The 15098-nt window shown below is 41.6% G+C and overlaps 1 protein-coding gene across 1 annotated transcript in view; it reads left to right on the top strand.

Moving 5' to 3' along the window:
- The window catches only part of anapc1 (anaphase promoting complex subunit 1), a 206103-nt gene that overhangs the window by 182887 nt on the left and 8118 nt on the right, over nucleotides 1-15098 (top strand). The window contains exon 51 of the mRNA XM_056291362.1: nucleotides 12122-12326. Within this exon, the coding sequence (XP_056147337.1) occupies nucleotides 12122-12326 (205 nt within the window). The remainder of the gene's footprint in view (nucleotides 1-12121; nucleotides 12327-15098) is intronic.

Here is a 15098-nt window from a genome sequence, read left to right as displayed (position 1 = left end):
ACAAAACAAAAAAACATAAACAAGAACTAAAACAAAACAGAAATGACTTAACAAAAGTACAGCATCATCTCTGCAGCATTCGTGACATTAATGATTCAAAAGTCCTTCAGCTCATCATCACTCCTTGAAGGAGTCACCAAGGCACCCATCGTACATCTCAAACCTGGAAACCAAAGAAAAGTTCCTGTGGCACAACCAAAGCAAATAATAAGAGCTAGGTTAGAGCATGAGCAAATGCTCATTTGGATATCTTGGGTAAACATGACCTGTCAAAGATGAATTTTTTTCTCCAACTAGTTCTATTTCCAAGAACATTTTTGTTACATGTTTTAATATTGTGACTTTGTTCAGTTTTAAAACACTCAGCTACTTTTATTGCCTAGGTTTAGACCTTCGAATCCACCCACTCCATCGAGTTGACTGATTCTGGTCTAGCATCATGACACGAAACCACAGTTTTTCAGTTGAAAAAGTGATTATCCAATGAGCGCCGCAGGGGGACTAATGATTAACCAATCAGTGCCACTGGTGGGACTAATGCCGTTGTCAAACTGTGCACTGGAACCAAGGAGGAGTAATAACAACAATGGCGACCGCTATTGACAAGATAGGCGCTGCTATTGAGGCTGTTATAAATCTATTAAAAGTACCAATTACTTTGAAATACAAACAGCACTGAAGGCATTTATTCAAAGGGGAGATGTTTTTTGCGTTCTCCTCATTTGATTTGGGAAGAGTCTCATCTACTGACTTGCCCTTCTGGTACTTGAGGCAATGGTTCGAGAGAAACAAATAGTAATTGTTATTTCCCCATTATTCGCGCTAATGGAGGACCAAATAAAGGAAGCTGTGAAGCTTGATTTGACGGTAATGCAGCTTGGTGTGTACAGCAACAGGGATATTTTGAATGGCCAGTGCTTGCTTGTGTCAACTTAAAATGATATTAGATTCAGGTGAATACGTTGGTCTCTAATGATTGATTAGGGAAAATCCAATCCCCCACGGAAACCAGTTAGTGGAAGCAATGTCAGACTGAAGATGGAAATGGAGTGTAATGAGTTGACAATTCTGTCTGACATCAGGCAACTACTTTTAAGAAATGTGGGGACATTTTCAACTTTTTAAAACATTTAATTATGATTTTGATTTTTGATTTTTTGCCATAGGAATGAATGGCAGATTGTTGGGTTTTTCAAGGGGATTAATAAAGTTTATTTTATCTTCCCCCTTAAAGAATTTTTGTCCATTAGTAAAGTGTAGTGGGAAACAAAAGTATCTGGACAAGCCATGGATCACGAAAGGGCTACAAAATGCATATAAAAAGAAAAATAGACTGTATAGGTCATTTCTAAAGTATAGTACACAAGAAACTATGTGTATTGTAGACCTTGATCTTTGTTGTCAGCCTGATGTCATGGTGGGATCAAAGTCATTTGTGGAGGGCACCAAAGGCTTTTGTGGCCACTTGGATTCTTCTGTTCACTTCTAAGTCAGAGGAGTTTGTATCTGTCACAGCACTGCCCAAATAGGTATAGCACTCAGTGCTCTTCAGAGTTGCTCCATTAACCAAAATACTGGGTTGACCTTCGGGGCTTTTCTGAGGGGGAGGCTGGTACAGAAGCTCTGTTTTGGAGATGTTGATCTTCAGTCCAAAGAGGGTAGCCGCTGAAGAGAAGTGGTCTACTATTTCTTGCATTTCTCCAGGATCATTGGCAACCAGAGCTGAGTCATCTGCATAGAGAAGCTCTCGAACACAGAGTCTTCTTGTTCTGGTAGACGCCTTGAGTCTCGCAAGATTGTAGAGGTTTCCATCTGTTCGGGTCCTGATGTACAAGCCACCTCTCAAGTTGGCTGACATTGTTTCTAGGACTGCAGCGAGATAAAACATGAACAGGGTCAGTGCAAGCATACATCCCTGCTTCACTCCATGCTTGATGTCGAAAGCATCACTGATGTTTCCTCCAGTTGATACTTTCCTGTCATATCATCGTGGAAAAGTCCGATGATGCTGATTAGTTTCTGGGTGCGGCCATAAGTCTCTAGCACTTTCCACAGTGTCTCTCTATCAACAGTGTCAAACGCTTTTGAAAAGTCCACAAAAACAATGTAAAGTGGCTGGTGCTGTTCGGTTGCTTTCTCTTGGGGTTGTCTCAGGGTGAAGATCATATCTGTGGTGGCTCTACCAGATCTGAAACCACATTGGCTTTCAGACAGCACTTCTTCTGAAAGGATCTTTATCCAGTTCAGTATGATCTTAGCCAGGACCTTTCCAGCACTCCACAGAAGTGAGATCTAATGGTGGTTTCCCATGGTGGTTTCCCGCAATCGCTTTGTTCACCCTTCTTCTTGTTGATGGTCACAATCAAAGCATCTTTGAAGTCTTGAGGAAGGCATAGGTTCTGCCAGCAGGCATTATAGAGCTTTAGTAGTTCTGACTTAAGTATTGAGCCGCCATGCTTCAGGATGGCTGATGGGATGCCATCTTGTCTTGGTGCCTTCCCACTTCTGGTGTCTGTAAGTGCTTTCTCTACCTCAGCCATTGTAATCAGCTCACAGAGGTCTTCTCTTATCGGCCTTCTTGTAAGCCACTGGCATGCATTTGGATCCGCTGATCCTTCTTGATTCAAGAGGGTGCAGAAGTACTCTTTCCATCTTTCTGTGATCTCTTTCAGGTCAGTACACAGCTTACTTCCATCTGACATTTTTACTGGTGCTATCATATTGCTTCTTGGGCCGTAGATGGCTCTCAGCGCAGAGAAGAGTCCATGCATATCATTTCGATCTGCTAAGGCCTGCAGCTCTTCTGCTTTCTTGCTCCACCAATTGTCCTTCATCACCCTAATCTCCTTCTGAACTTTGGCTTTAATTGCCTTGAAGGCCAATTGATTCCTCTCAGAGTTCTCTTTTGGGTGGGCATTGTGAAGCATTTGCTTTTCCTTTAGCAGTTCTTGGATTGCTTCATCTTGATCCTGGAACCAGTCAGGCGATTTTCTTTTTGGATGACCAAGCACCTCTTTTGCTGAAATATAGATGGCCTCTTTCATTTGTGTCCAGCATTCGTCAATGTTACTTGCACCTGTTGCAGCCCTTTCTTCATCTTGAAGAGCAGATGTGATTGCTGCAGCTAGTCTCATTTGATGTTCTGTGCTTGCTAGCTTGTTGGTATCCAGTTTCTTCGATGCTTCACAGTATTTTTCGTGACTTCATCTTTAGTTTAATTCGCAGCTGTGTTCGGACCAGGTAGTGATCAGTTGAGCATTCCGCTCCATGCATCACCTTTGTTGAGAGTACTTCTTTCAAGATTGCCCTGCGAGTCACAACGTAGTCTAACAAATGGAAATGTCTGTGAATGTTCTCATTCATCCAGGTCATGGTTATCCAAAGGAATTGAATCGAGTGCAACTGGACTTGGTATTATATAGATATACCAAGTCCATTTGCACTTGATTCAATTCCTTTGGATAACAAATGGAAATGCTTTGATTTTGGATGCATCCACGTGAAGTAGCTCTTTCCAGGCTGAGAGAAGAAGGTGTTTGTGATACACAGGTCATGCTCAGCACAGAAATTTAACATAAGGTCGCCACTGGTATTCTTATTGCCCTTGCCAAACTTTCTGATGACACTCTCCTTTTTTTGTGATTTTGGACAGATCTTTTAACTTTGATAAACAAATAAGCTCAGTAGTCAAAGCAAGTTTTTTTTAATTACGACTTCTGGGAAAAGTAAAGAACTATCTCCTTCCAAATGATCTTGAAAGGGCAATTCATGCATTTATTACCTCTCGTTTGGATTATTGTAACTCATTGTATGTTGGTGTAGCTTAGTTGTCACCTCGTCACAGGAAAGAAACGACGTGATCACATAACGCCTGTACTGGCCTCCTTTCTTTGGCTTCCTGTCTGTTTTAGGATACAGTTTAAGATTTTATTACTTGTTTTTAAGTCTTTAAATGGGCTGGCACCATCTTATTTATCTGAGCTAATCCCCTGATCTCTGGAACAACTTACCAGTACACATAAGATCTGCTCAGACCCCAGAGGCTTTTAAATCTTTGTTAAAGACCTACCTCTTCTCGCTGGCATTCAATTCAAGTTGAGCTTGACCCCGTGATTTTATTGTGCAAATATACTTTTACTCTTATGTTTTATTGTTTGCATTTTATATTCTTTATTTTATGTCTTCTTTACATATATTTTTATATTTATATGTGTCACTTATTTTATATTGTATTTTAAACTTGCGCAGCACTTTGGTTCAACTGTGGTTGTTTTAAATGTGCTATATAAATAAACTTGACTTGACCCTCATAGGGTAAATGGTCCTTGCCTATCCTTGCATTGAAGTCTCCTAAAATGAGAAGCTTGTCGGCACTTGGTACACTGTCCGCTACGTAATCCAATTTCTGGTAGAAAGATTCCTTGTCTTCATCTGGATACGCCATGGTTAGAGCACACATTGATGAGTGATAAGAAGTGTTCTCCCGCCACAGGGACTCGGAGACTCATAATCCTCTCAGAGATTCCTAATGGTAGAGTGGGCAATCTGGATGCAATTCTGTTGGTAATGGCAAAGGCCACCCCAGCATCTCTCCTTCCATCGGCCTTTCCAATCCAGAAGAAGGTGTAGTTACTCTCTTATATTTGTCCTTGGCCTTCATTCCTTGTTTCTTGGAGAGCAGCAATGTCAATGCGGTATCTCTCTAGCTCCTTAGCAATAAATGCAGTTCTTCCCTCAGGTCTGGTGTGGTTGTCCAACATGATCTGAACGTTCCATGTAGCAACAGTCAGTTTCACTTTCTTGCAATTTCAACCTCTGAAGTGGTTGTTTTTGAGTAGTTTTGGAGCAAGCTTTTTTTACCTCACCTTTTCTACGGGCTTCCCTTTATGGGGTGGGCAGTGCTTTCCCTAAAAAGGACTGCCCGGACACTCACAAAGCTGCCTCAACCCTGTTGAACCCTGTTGTTGCCCAGGATTCAAAAGAGTTGTGACCATCACATGTGCGTCGCCTATATGTAGAGGTCCCACTAGTAGCTTCCAGCTCCTTAAGCCTGCTACTGTCACGTTCATTCTGTCACCATAGGACTTCATAAATAAGCTCTCCTCGCAAGTGCTTTTCCCATCAAGCTCTCCTCACATCACGCCTTGCACAGTAGTTAAGACAGTCGTTGTCATGCCCCCGCCGAACAGTCTCTCTGGACCTCAGAACCCATTCCTAAGTGGTAGATAAAGAGGTTGCCCCTTAGTGACAACTTAGTTGTCAAGTGATGCCATCCATTGCCCAACAAAGTGGTTCCTCTGCATGCCATCTGATGTTTGTGCCATTAGTCCAATAGGGTTCATGATCCTATTGGGCTCTTCTGCCACAAACACCATCGAGCGCCCTGCTGCCAGCGCCTTTTTGAATTTGAATTCGGAGTTACCTTCCCCTAGCCTTTGCCTAAAGAGACAAATCTACAAGGTAGTAGAAACAGATGCAGATAGCACCATCTACTGTCATAATGGTAGCAGCAAAGGCTGACCTGACTATTATGACACTTATAAACAATATAATTGAATGCATTTTGAAAGTATTCACACATATTTGTAATCAATCTTTCAAAACAGGCATTTTTCCCAACAAAACTAAAATGGCCAAGGTAATTCCTATATATAAAAATGGGGATAAACATTTATTTTCCAACTACAAACCAGTTTCTCTGCTTCTTCAGTTCTCTAAAATATTAGAAAAATTATTTGTTGAAAAAACTTGACAGTTTCATTTATAGATACAGTCTATGAAGTGTTCACCAGTATGGATTTCGGTCCAACAGGGCAGGAATGGAACTAGTGAAGGAAATATCAGCAGTGATAGACAACAAAGTGTACACAGTTGGGTGTTTTATTGACTTAAAAAAAGGCTGGTGATACCTTTGATCATGGTCTTCTTATGAAGTAACTATAACAATATGGGATTAGAGGGGTAACATACTCCTGGCTGAGGAGTTATCTTGAGAATAGGCATCAATATGTATTGATAAATAGCACTGAGTCTGAACTCAGAAAGATTACCTCTGGGGTGCCTCAAGCTTCTGTATTGGGACCCAAACTGTATATATGCTACATAAATGACATCTGTAAGGTGTCGTCAATTTTATTTGTATAGCTCATTATCACAAATTACAAATTTGCCTCAGTGGGCTTTTTAGCAACATAACATCCTGTCCTTAGACCCCCTTATCGGATAAGGAGCAACTCCCTAAAATAAAAAGAAAAAACTTTAACAAGGAGAAAAAAATAGGAGGAAAGCTCAGGGAGAGCCACAGTGGAGGGATCTCTCTCCCAAGACAGACAGATGTGCAATGGATGTTGTATGTACATATTTTACAGAATACACCATTGAAAGAGGATAACAGAATTATAATGGAATTATAAAATATATGATGAGGAGGATGCCAAGCAGTGTCCAGACGCCACCAGAACAGCCTAGGACCCGAGCCACTCAACCACCATCACCATGCAGAACAAAAACAAACAAACAAAAAAACAGTCACACATCTGAGTGAGAGAAAGATATAACATTGAAACAACAAAATTATATGGATTTATAAGATATATAAAGCTATATAAAAGGAAAATGTGATGAGAGGGACGCCAAGCAGTGTCCAGGTGGTGACCACCACACCATGGACACATGGGAGGAGGACAGACTGTATGTGCACACAAGGGAGACTCACATCACATCATTCACACACACAGAAGATGAGAAAGGGGAACACATCATTCAAAGAGGGAGAAAAGACATGTGAGAGAAGAGAACAGTTTGCAATAGCCAATCTATATGCTATAATCTCATCGGCAGAACAGTGCTTGGTAAATTCATTGAGACAGAAACTGATCTGTCATGCAGTACAGGTTGTGAAGCACTCAACGTAAAGGCAACTAAATGTAGGCTAAGGCAAAAAGATTAGTTTGAAGTTCGGATTTAAAAAGACTCAATGAAGAAGAAAGAAGAAGTGGGATAGTCAGAGATATGAAGAAAGTAGACAGGAATACAAGGAGATGCAGTGTAAAGCAAAGAGAGAGGTGGCAAAGGAAAAGGCATATGGCGAGTTGTATGAGAGGTTAGACACTAAGGAAGGAGAAAAGGACTTTTACCAACTGGCTAGACAGAGGGGCCGAGCTGGGAAGGATGTGCAGCAGATTAGGGCGATCAAGGATAGAGATGGAAATGTGTTGACAACTGAGGAGAGAGTGCTGAGAAGGTGGAAGGACTACTTTGAGGGGCTGATGAATGAAGAAAATGAGAGTGAGAGAAGGTTGGATGATGTGGTGAATCAGGAAGTGCCATGGATTAGCAAGGAGGAAGTGAGGGCAGCTATGAAGAGGTTGAAGAGTGGAAAGGCATTAGGTCCTGATGACATACCTGTGGAGGCATGGAGATGTTTAGGAGAGATGGCAGTGGAGTTTTTAACTAGATTGTTTAACACAATCTTGGAAAGTGAGAGGATGCCTGCTGAGTGAAGAAAAAGTATACTGGTGCCGATTTTCAAGATTGCAGATGTGCAGAACTGTAGCAACTACAGAGGTATAAAGTTGATCAGCCACAGCATGAAGATATGGGAAAGAGTAATAGACGCTAGGTTAAGAGGAAGGATGATGATTAGCAAGCAGCAGTATAGTTTCATGCCACAAAAGAGCACTACAGATGTAATGTTTGCTTTGAGAATGTTGATTGAGAAGAACAAAAGGAGTTACATTGCGTCTTTGTGGATTTAGAGAAAGCATATGACAGGGTGCGAAGAGAGGAGGTGTGGTCTTGTATGAGGAAGTCGGGAGTTGCAGAGAAGTATGTAGGAGTGGTGCAGGATATGTATGAGGGAAGTGTGACAGTGGTGAGGTGTGCAGTTGGAATGACAGATGGGTTCAACATGAAGGTGAGATCAAGGATTGGCTCTGAGCCCTTTCTTGTTTGCAGTGGTGATGGACAGGTTGATGGACAAGATCAGACAGGAGTCTCCGTGGACTATGATGTTTGCGGATGACATTGTGATCTGTAGCACGAGTAGGATGCAGGTTGAGGAGAGCCTGGAGAGGTGGAGGTATGCACTTGAGAGAAGAGGAATAAAGGTCAGTAGGAGCAAGACAGAATACCTATGCGTGAATGAGAGGGAGGGCAGTGGAATGGTGAGGATGCAAGGACTAGAAGTGACAAAGGCATATGAGTTTAAATACTTGGGGTCAACTGTTCAAAGTAACGGGGAGTGCAGAAGAGAGGTGAAGAAGAGTGCAGTCAGGGTGGAGTGGGTGGAGAAGAGTGTCAGGATGATTTGCGACAGAAGGGTACCAGCAAGAGTTAAAGGGAAGGTTTACAAGATGGTTGTGAGACCAGCTATGTTATATGGTTTGGAGACAGTGGCACTGACGAAAAGACAGGAGGCAGAGCTGGAGGTGGCAGAGTTGAAGGTGCTAAGATTTTCATTGGGGGTGATGAAGAAGGACAGGATTAGGAATGATTATATTAGAGGGACAGCTCAGGTTGGACGGTTTGGAGATAAAGCAAGAGAGGCAAGATTGAGATGGCTTGGACATGTGTGGAGAAGAGATGATGGGTATACTGGGAGAAGGATGCTGAATATGGAGCAGCCAGGGAAGAGGAAAAGAGGAGGTTTATGGATGTGGTGAGGGAGGACATGCAGGTGGCTGGTGTGACAGAGGAAGATGCAGAGTACAGGAAGAAATGGAATCGGATGAACTGCTGTGGTGACCCCTAACGGGAGCAGCCGAAAGTAGTAGTAGATTTAAAGGACTCAACGGACTCTAATTGTCTGACAGCAACAGGCAGGTTATTCCACGAGGATGGGCCCTGATAGGAAAAGGCCCTGCCACCAGATGATTTCTTTTTAACTTTGGGTACATACAGGAGCCCTGTATTTTGAGAGTGAAGAGCTCAAGATTGAATCTAAGGTTTAAGGAGATCAGACAGGTATGATGGGGCAAGCCCATTTAGGATTTTATAAGTCAGCAGAAGCACCTTGAAGTCTGATCTAACATGGATAGGAAGCCAATGAATGGAGGCAAGAATTGGTGTAAGATGGTCAAATTTTCTAGTTTTAGTTAGGATTCTAGCTGCAGCATTCTGAACTATCTTAAGGCTGACCTGAAAACAGAACATTACAATAATCAAGTCTGGATGAAACAAATGCATGTATCAGAGTCTCTGCATCAGCCAGTGACAGGAAAGACCAAATTTTAACTAAGCTATGTTATGTAAATGGAAAAAAGGCAGTCTTGGTGATTTCTTTAATGTGCTTATCAAAGGAAAGGCTGGGATCAAACATAACACCAAGATTTTTGGCTCCCACACTTTTCACAGAGTTTTTGATTGTAATTGTTACTTGATCAGATTGGTGTCTGTGTCTAGCAGGGCCAGCGACCACCATTTCAGTTTTATCCCAATGTAAAAGCAGGAAATTTAGTGACATCCAATTTTTCACAGCAGCCAAGCAGACCTCTCTAAATTAGTAATTTGAGTATGATCATGAGCCCTTATAGGCACATACTGCTGAGTATCATTAGCATAGCAATGGCAATTTATTCCATGACTGCAGAATTTGACCAAGAAGTAGAATATAAATAGAGAAAAGTAGAGGGCCAAGAACTGAGCCCTGAGGTACACCATATTTAATGTTAGAGAATTTTGATGTAATATTATAGCAGACACAATGTGTTCTTCCAGATAAGTAGACTTTTTAAGTCAAGAGAGAGCTAAGCCAGAGACACCAAAATTACAATTTATTCTGTCTAATAGTATACAGTTATCAATGTTGTCAAAGGCTGCGCTGAGGTCCAGTAAGAGGAGCACAGAAGTGTAATCACAGTCCATAGCTAGTAGAAGATCATTCACCACTCTGTTCAGAGTAGTTTCAGTGGAGTGACAGACCCTGAAAGCCAATTGAAAAGGTTTATTTAGATAGTTCTCTTCTATATGGGTCGAAAGTTGTTGATACACAACACTCTCTAGAATTAAGAAAAGAAAGGAAGATTTGAGACTGGTTGATAGTTATTAAGAGACCCTGGATCTAGCTGGGGGTTTTTTCAAGTAGAGGTTTAACCACAGCTGTCTGGAAACAATGTCAGTAGTAAGTGATTAATTAACAATGTCTAGAATTGTAAGGTCCCAGAAAAGGCCAACGGTGTTTAAAAAGTTTTGCTGGTAAAGGGTCATGTAGGCAAGTAGTTGGTTTAGAAGCTGTCACAAGCTTAGTCAAAGTATCAAGAGAGGTAGTCTCAAAAGTTGTAATAACAGGGACTATCAATGACTCATTGTACAGATATGAATTTGGTAAGACGGGATCTGTAGGACTAGTGTGAGTTGAAGAACTAGTTTTGTTTATGATCTCATCAACCTTACTCCTGAAAAAGTCTTGAAACTCATGGGCCGGTTTAATAGTTTGGACACTCAAGGTGTCCGAATCATTAAAGTTTGTATTATTTGCAGATGATACCAATTTATTTTGCTCTGGGAAAAACATGAAACACATTTTTGAAGTAATCAAAAGAGAAATTAAAACTTTAAGGAAATGGTTTGACATTAATAAAACATCATTAGTTTTAATGCAAACTGAATTCATTGTGTTTGATAATCGAAAAATCAATTCCACTATTAAAATCACAATCATTGAGGTTGAAATCAATTCCACTATTAAAATCACGATCATTTAGGTTGGAAGTGAAAGAGTGTATAAGAACAAATTCTTGGGAGTGATAATAGATCATAAACTCTGTTGGAAACCACACATAAATAATGTTGAATCAAAAATGTCTAAATCCATTGCATTATTATATAAAACTAAATATATCTCAAACCAGAACGGACTATACTGTATTGTTCTCTTATAGTTCCATAAATTACTTACTGTGTGGAGGTATGGGGAACTACATATAAAATCAGCACAAATCCAATTTTCATACTACAGAAGAGCGCTACAAGAATATTACATCAAACAGATTACTATGAACCAACCAATGCACTATTTATTAACTGTCATGCTTTAAAATCAAGTGATCTGAATGACTTTAAAACTGCACAAATAATGTACAAAGTAAAAATGAACTGTTTCTGACTGTCTACAAAACATGTTTAAAATCAGAGAGTCAGTACAGACTTAGAAGAATTTGCAAATTTAAAAAACAAGAGCTATGACAAATATAAAGAATAGATGTATAACCGTTAAAGACGTTAATTTATGGAATAACTTTGACAGTGAATTAAAAATGTGTCGTACACTTCTTGAATTAAAAAAAAATGCTCAAAAATAACAATAAACTCGGTCACAGCCAGAGCATCCACGGGGTAAGGCATTCTTTAGGCCACCCTTACCCGAGGGATAGTGGGTGTAGATCGGTGTAGAGTTCGGGGACTCTTCATTCTCCAGCGACCCTTCTGGCCCATCCGGGCGCCTGCAGCCAAGCAACCGAAAGCATTCTCCCTACGTCTCCTTCGCGGCCTGAAGGTAACGCAATCCATGCGAGGCTTCAGCGTGTAAAATCGTGAGAGCAGCCGACACCAGTTTGAAGGAAGCTGGTGTTACGACTATCTCCTTCCTGTGGAAACGTGAGCCAGGGGAGTTATTTGACAAGATTTCCAGACATATGCCATTGGGTTATTCGGGTGGGATAAGGGGAAAAACTAGAAATAAAAATGGAAAAAAAAACAAGAAACAATAAACAAATATAAAATGGAGGTATGAACATGATAACTGACATATGACATGACGTGGGACAAATAAAATGTTTGATTTTGTATTTTGGGACTGTTGTTTTATATTGTTTGTTTTTTGTATGGGGTAAAAAGGGTAGGCATAATAGGCTAAAGCTTAAGCCTACACTTTTTGGGTCAATAATGTTTCTTCGTTTGTTTGATATCATTTGTTGTGATTTATCTATGTATACGTGTATTCTTTTGTTACACTATTAAAATATGGACCGAATAAATAGTTTAGGGGGGAAAAAAATCTTTTTTTTCCAGCCTGTGTGCGATTCAAACTAGTCGCCATCCCTTCCTCTCCCCACCTCTTTTCTCTAACCCCCTCTGGCACATTATAGAAATGTAGATGTGAGTTAATCTGCATGTCTCCCAGGTGGTGCGTGCTCTGCATAGAGCACATTTTTCTCAGACCTTCGCTCTGTGGCAAATGCGCTTGGTGCTGGAACTGTGTGAGAGAAGAGTGCAGCAGGGCCAAGCCAGCGGTACCAGTGCCCAAAGCAGAAGTGCCCTCCTCAGCTCCGAGTTCCTTCCTGTCATGAAGAACACAGCAGACGTAGCACTAGACAACTGGCTCCAAGGTGAGAGAGCAACACAAACCCTTGTGTTTTGGATGATGGATGGATGGATGGATGGATGGATTACAGTACATTACATTACAGTCATTTAGCCAATGCTTTTATCCAAAGCGACTTACAATAAGTGCATCATTTAACGTAGGAAATCAGGAGAACTACTAGTCATCAGAGGTCATAAGTGCATCTAAACAAGCATCTAAGAGCAAAACCAGTGCGAAAGTAAAAGCGCAAGAAAGAGTTTTTTTTTTTAATGAGTGAATACAATAAGTGCTAAGAACAAGTAACAGGGTAGTAGTTCTTGAAGAGGTGAGTTTTCAACCTGCGCCAAAAGATGGGCAGCAACTCTGCTGTCCTGACATCAGTGGGGAGTTCATTTCACCACTGTGGGGCCAGGACAGAAAAGAGCCGTGATCGGGTCGATCGGCAGCAGGGGCCTCTGAGCGACGGGTCAACCAGGCGTCCCGAGGCAGCAGAGCGAAGTGGTCGTGCGGGGGTGTAGGGCTTGACCATGGCCTAGAGATAGGAAGGAGCTGTTCCTTTCACTGCCCTGTAGGCTAGCACCAGAGTCTTAAACTGGATGTGAGCAGCTACTGGGAGCCAGTGTAGGGACATGAGAAGGGGATGGATGGATGGATGGATGGATGGATGGATGGATGGATGGATGGATGGATGGATAGATTGATTCATGAGTGACAGTAGCATCACCTCAGTCAAGTTGAAGAGATATAGATAAAGGGTGTAACAATGTGTAGGACTTCTCTAGTTTAAGATGGGATATAAAAAGATATCCATCAAATGGGTTAAAGAGTGTTTTTGTATTCATATTGATGAGTTCTGTTTCTTACAACCAGGGTCTTATTGTTGTAGTTTTTGCCATTGTGTATATCGGTTATGGCATCATTTTACTCACTGGCTTCAAAGTTGAAATTTTGAATATGGGACCAGCTTTACAACAGCATCATACCGGTTAACTGAACACGAATGTCAGACATATTTCAACAGTCCAACCATGTATTTGGAAGTAGAAAAAAAGTGCTGTTTAAAATGGTAAATTGACTGACTTTTATATAGCACTTTTCTAGCTGCACCAGCCACTCAAAATGATTTATAATTTATTAATGTCTCACATTCATCCATGCACACACCACACCTGTACCGATGGTGGTGTCAACCATGCAAGGTCCAGCTCACTGGGAGCAGTTACTAGAAGTGTCTCGCTTAGGGACACCTGACATTTTTGCCAGGAGGAGCTGAAGATTGGACCAGCAACCCTCCAGTTACCAGACAACCTGCTCTACCTCCTGAGCCACTAGCTGTGGTTACACGCACACTTTTTCATTCTGATGGAAATCATTCCGATTGAACTTTTCAGGTCAACTAATTACATGGGATGTGATCTATTATGGTGTTTACATGCGCTAACACGTTTAATCGGAACAGCTGTGTGACATATGCTGTGACATTTTTTTGTGGACTTGTTTGAATAGGTTATTTCTTATTTTCCTACTGTCTAGGCATCAAATAATTTTCAGTTCTTTAACAGTCTTTGTTCACCTTCTGGAGCAGCCGGAAGCAGTGGTGTACTGGCCATCGGGCATACCAGGACAAATCCCAGTGGGCCACCGCATTGGTGGGCCAGCGGACAGTCAAAAAAATCCACACAGGCCCTGTGTGCCTGTCATTCAGGGTGTGCATGAGCACGTACTGGGCTCACTGGCCAGTAACAACCAAGTTAGTTAATGCGTGTTAATGCGTGTCAACACAGATATTGATTGTAAACTTGATGTATCAAAGGCAACACCCCAGAGGCTGCAGAGAATGGCAGCAAAAAAAAAAAAGCCCTTGGATGGGCAAGAACATAGTAAGAACACAAAGATTGAATATGTTAAACATAAGAAATAGAAACAAATGAAACAAAATCATAACTAAAGAATTAAATTCCATATGTGGGGTCTTCACTGTGACCCTAAAGAACCCCAGATGGAGAGAGGACTTTGAGGGGAATCCTCTCCCCCCGATTGGTGGGAGAGAGCCCTCATTTGCCAACAGGCCTTTGTCCATTCTGATAGCTATTTAGGTCGATGGCTAAGGAACTACCCCCGACCCTTAAAACTATATTCATAGTCATCGCCAACAAGATGCTACTCTAGTATACAGTAATTATTTACAGTCTGTTATCCCATGACTGATAACTATGTCCTCGGCTTGTAACGCTATGCGTTTGGACCCAATCGCAGAGAAGAGGCAGAGGCAGTTGTTAAGTACTAAGTCGCTTTACTGGACTCCGGAAAACATACAATAGCCAAAAACCACTGCCAAACAGGGCAGGCACAAATGCAAACACAAATTAACATAAAATACTAAACACACAAAACACCCTCTCACACAGAGGAGGCAGACGAGGGTTCAGGAGACACGGGGATCCGCAGACCAATGCTAAGCTTTTCCAAGACTTGACGAGGCATGTCTGCAAAGCACCCGGTCAAATAATCCCCAGCACAGTTGCGCCTAATCACAGGCCAATCAAGGGCAGGTGCCACTCATACTGGCCGACAGGGAGATATCACACCAGTTGGTTGCTGATCCTCTGGCCAGTGATCGTGTTGTGGCTCCCCCTTTTTTAATAGAGACTCGCCCTCTTTTCTTCTCTTGGCTTACCAGTAAACGTCAATTTCCAGTTCTTTCAAAGTCATGTACAGTCACACTGCGTCCTGGCACCTAAAAGCCTGGAGCCTTTCCTTGTAGTCCAGAAGTCTGCCATTGTCTCACTGGTTC

This window comes from Lampris incognitus, chromosome 13 (assembly GCF_029633865.1).
Source record: "Lampris incognitus isolate fLamInc1 chromosome 13, fLamInc1.hap2, whole genome shotgun sequence".
Classification (NCBI taxonomy): Eukaryota; Metazoa; Chordata; class Actinopteri; order Lampriformes; family Lampridae; genus Lampris; species Lampris incognitus.
Note: the sequence above shows the minus strand (reverse complement) of the source record. Positions and strands in the feature narration are given on the sequence as shown.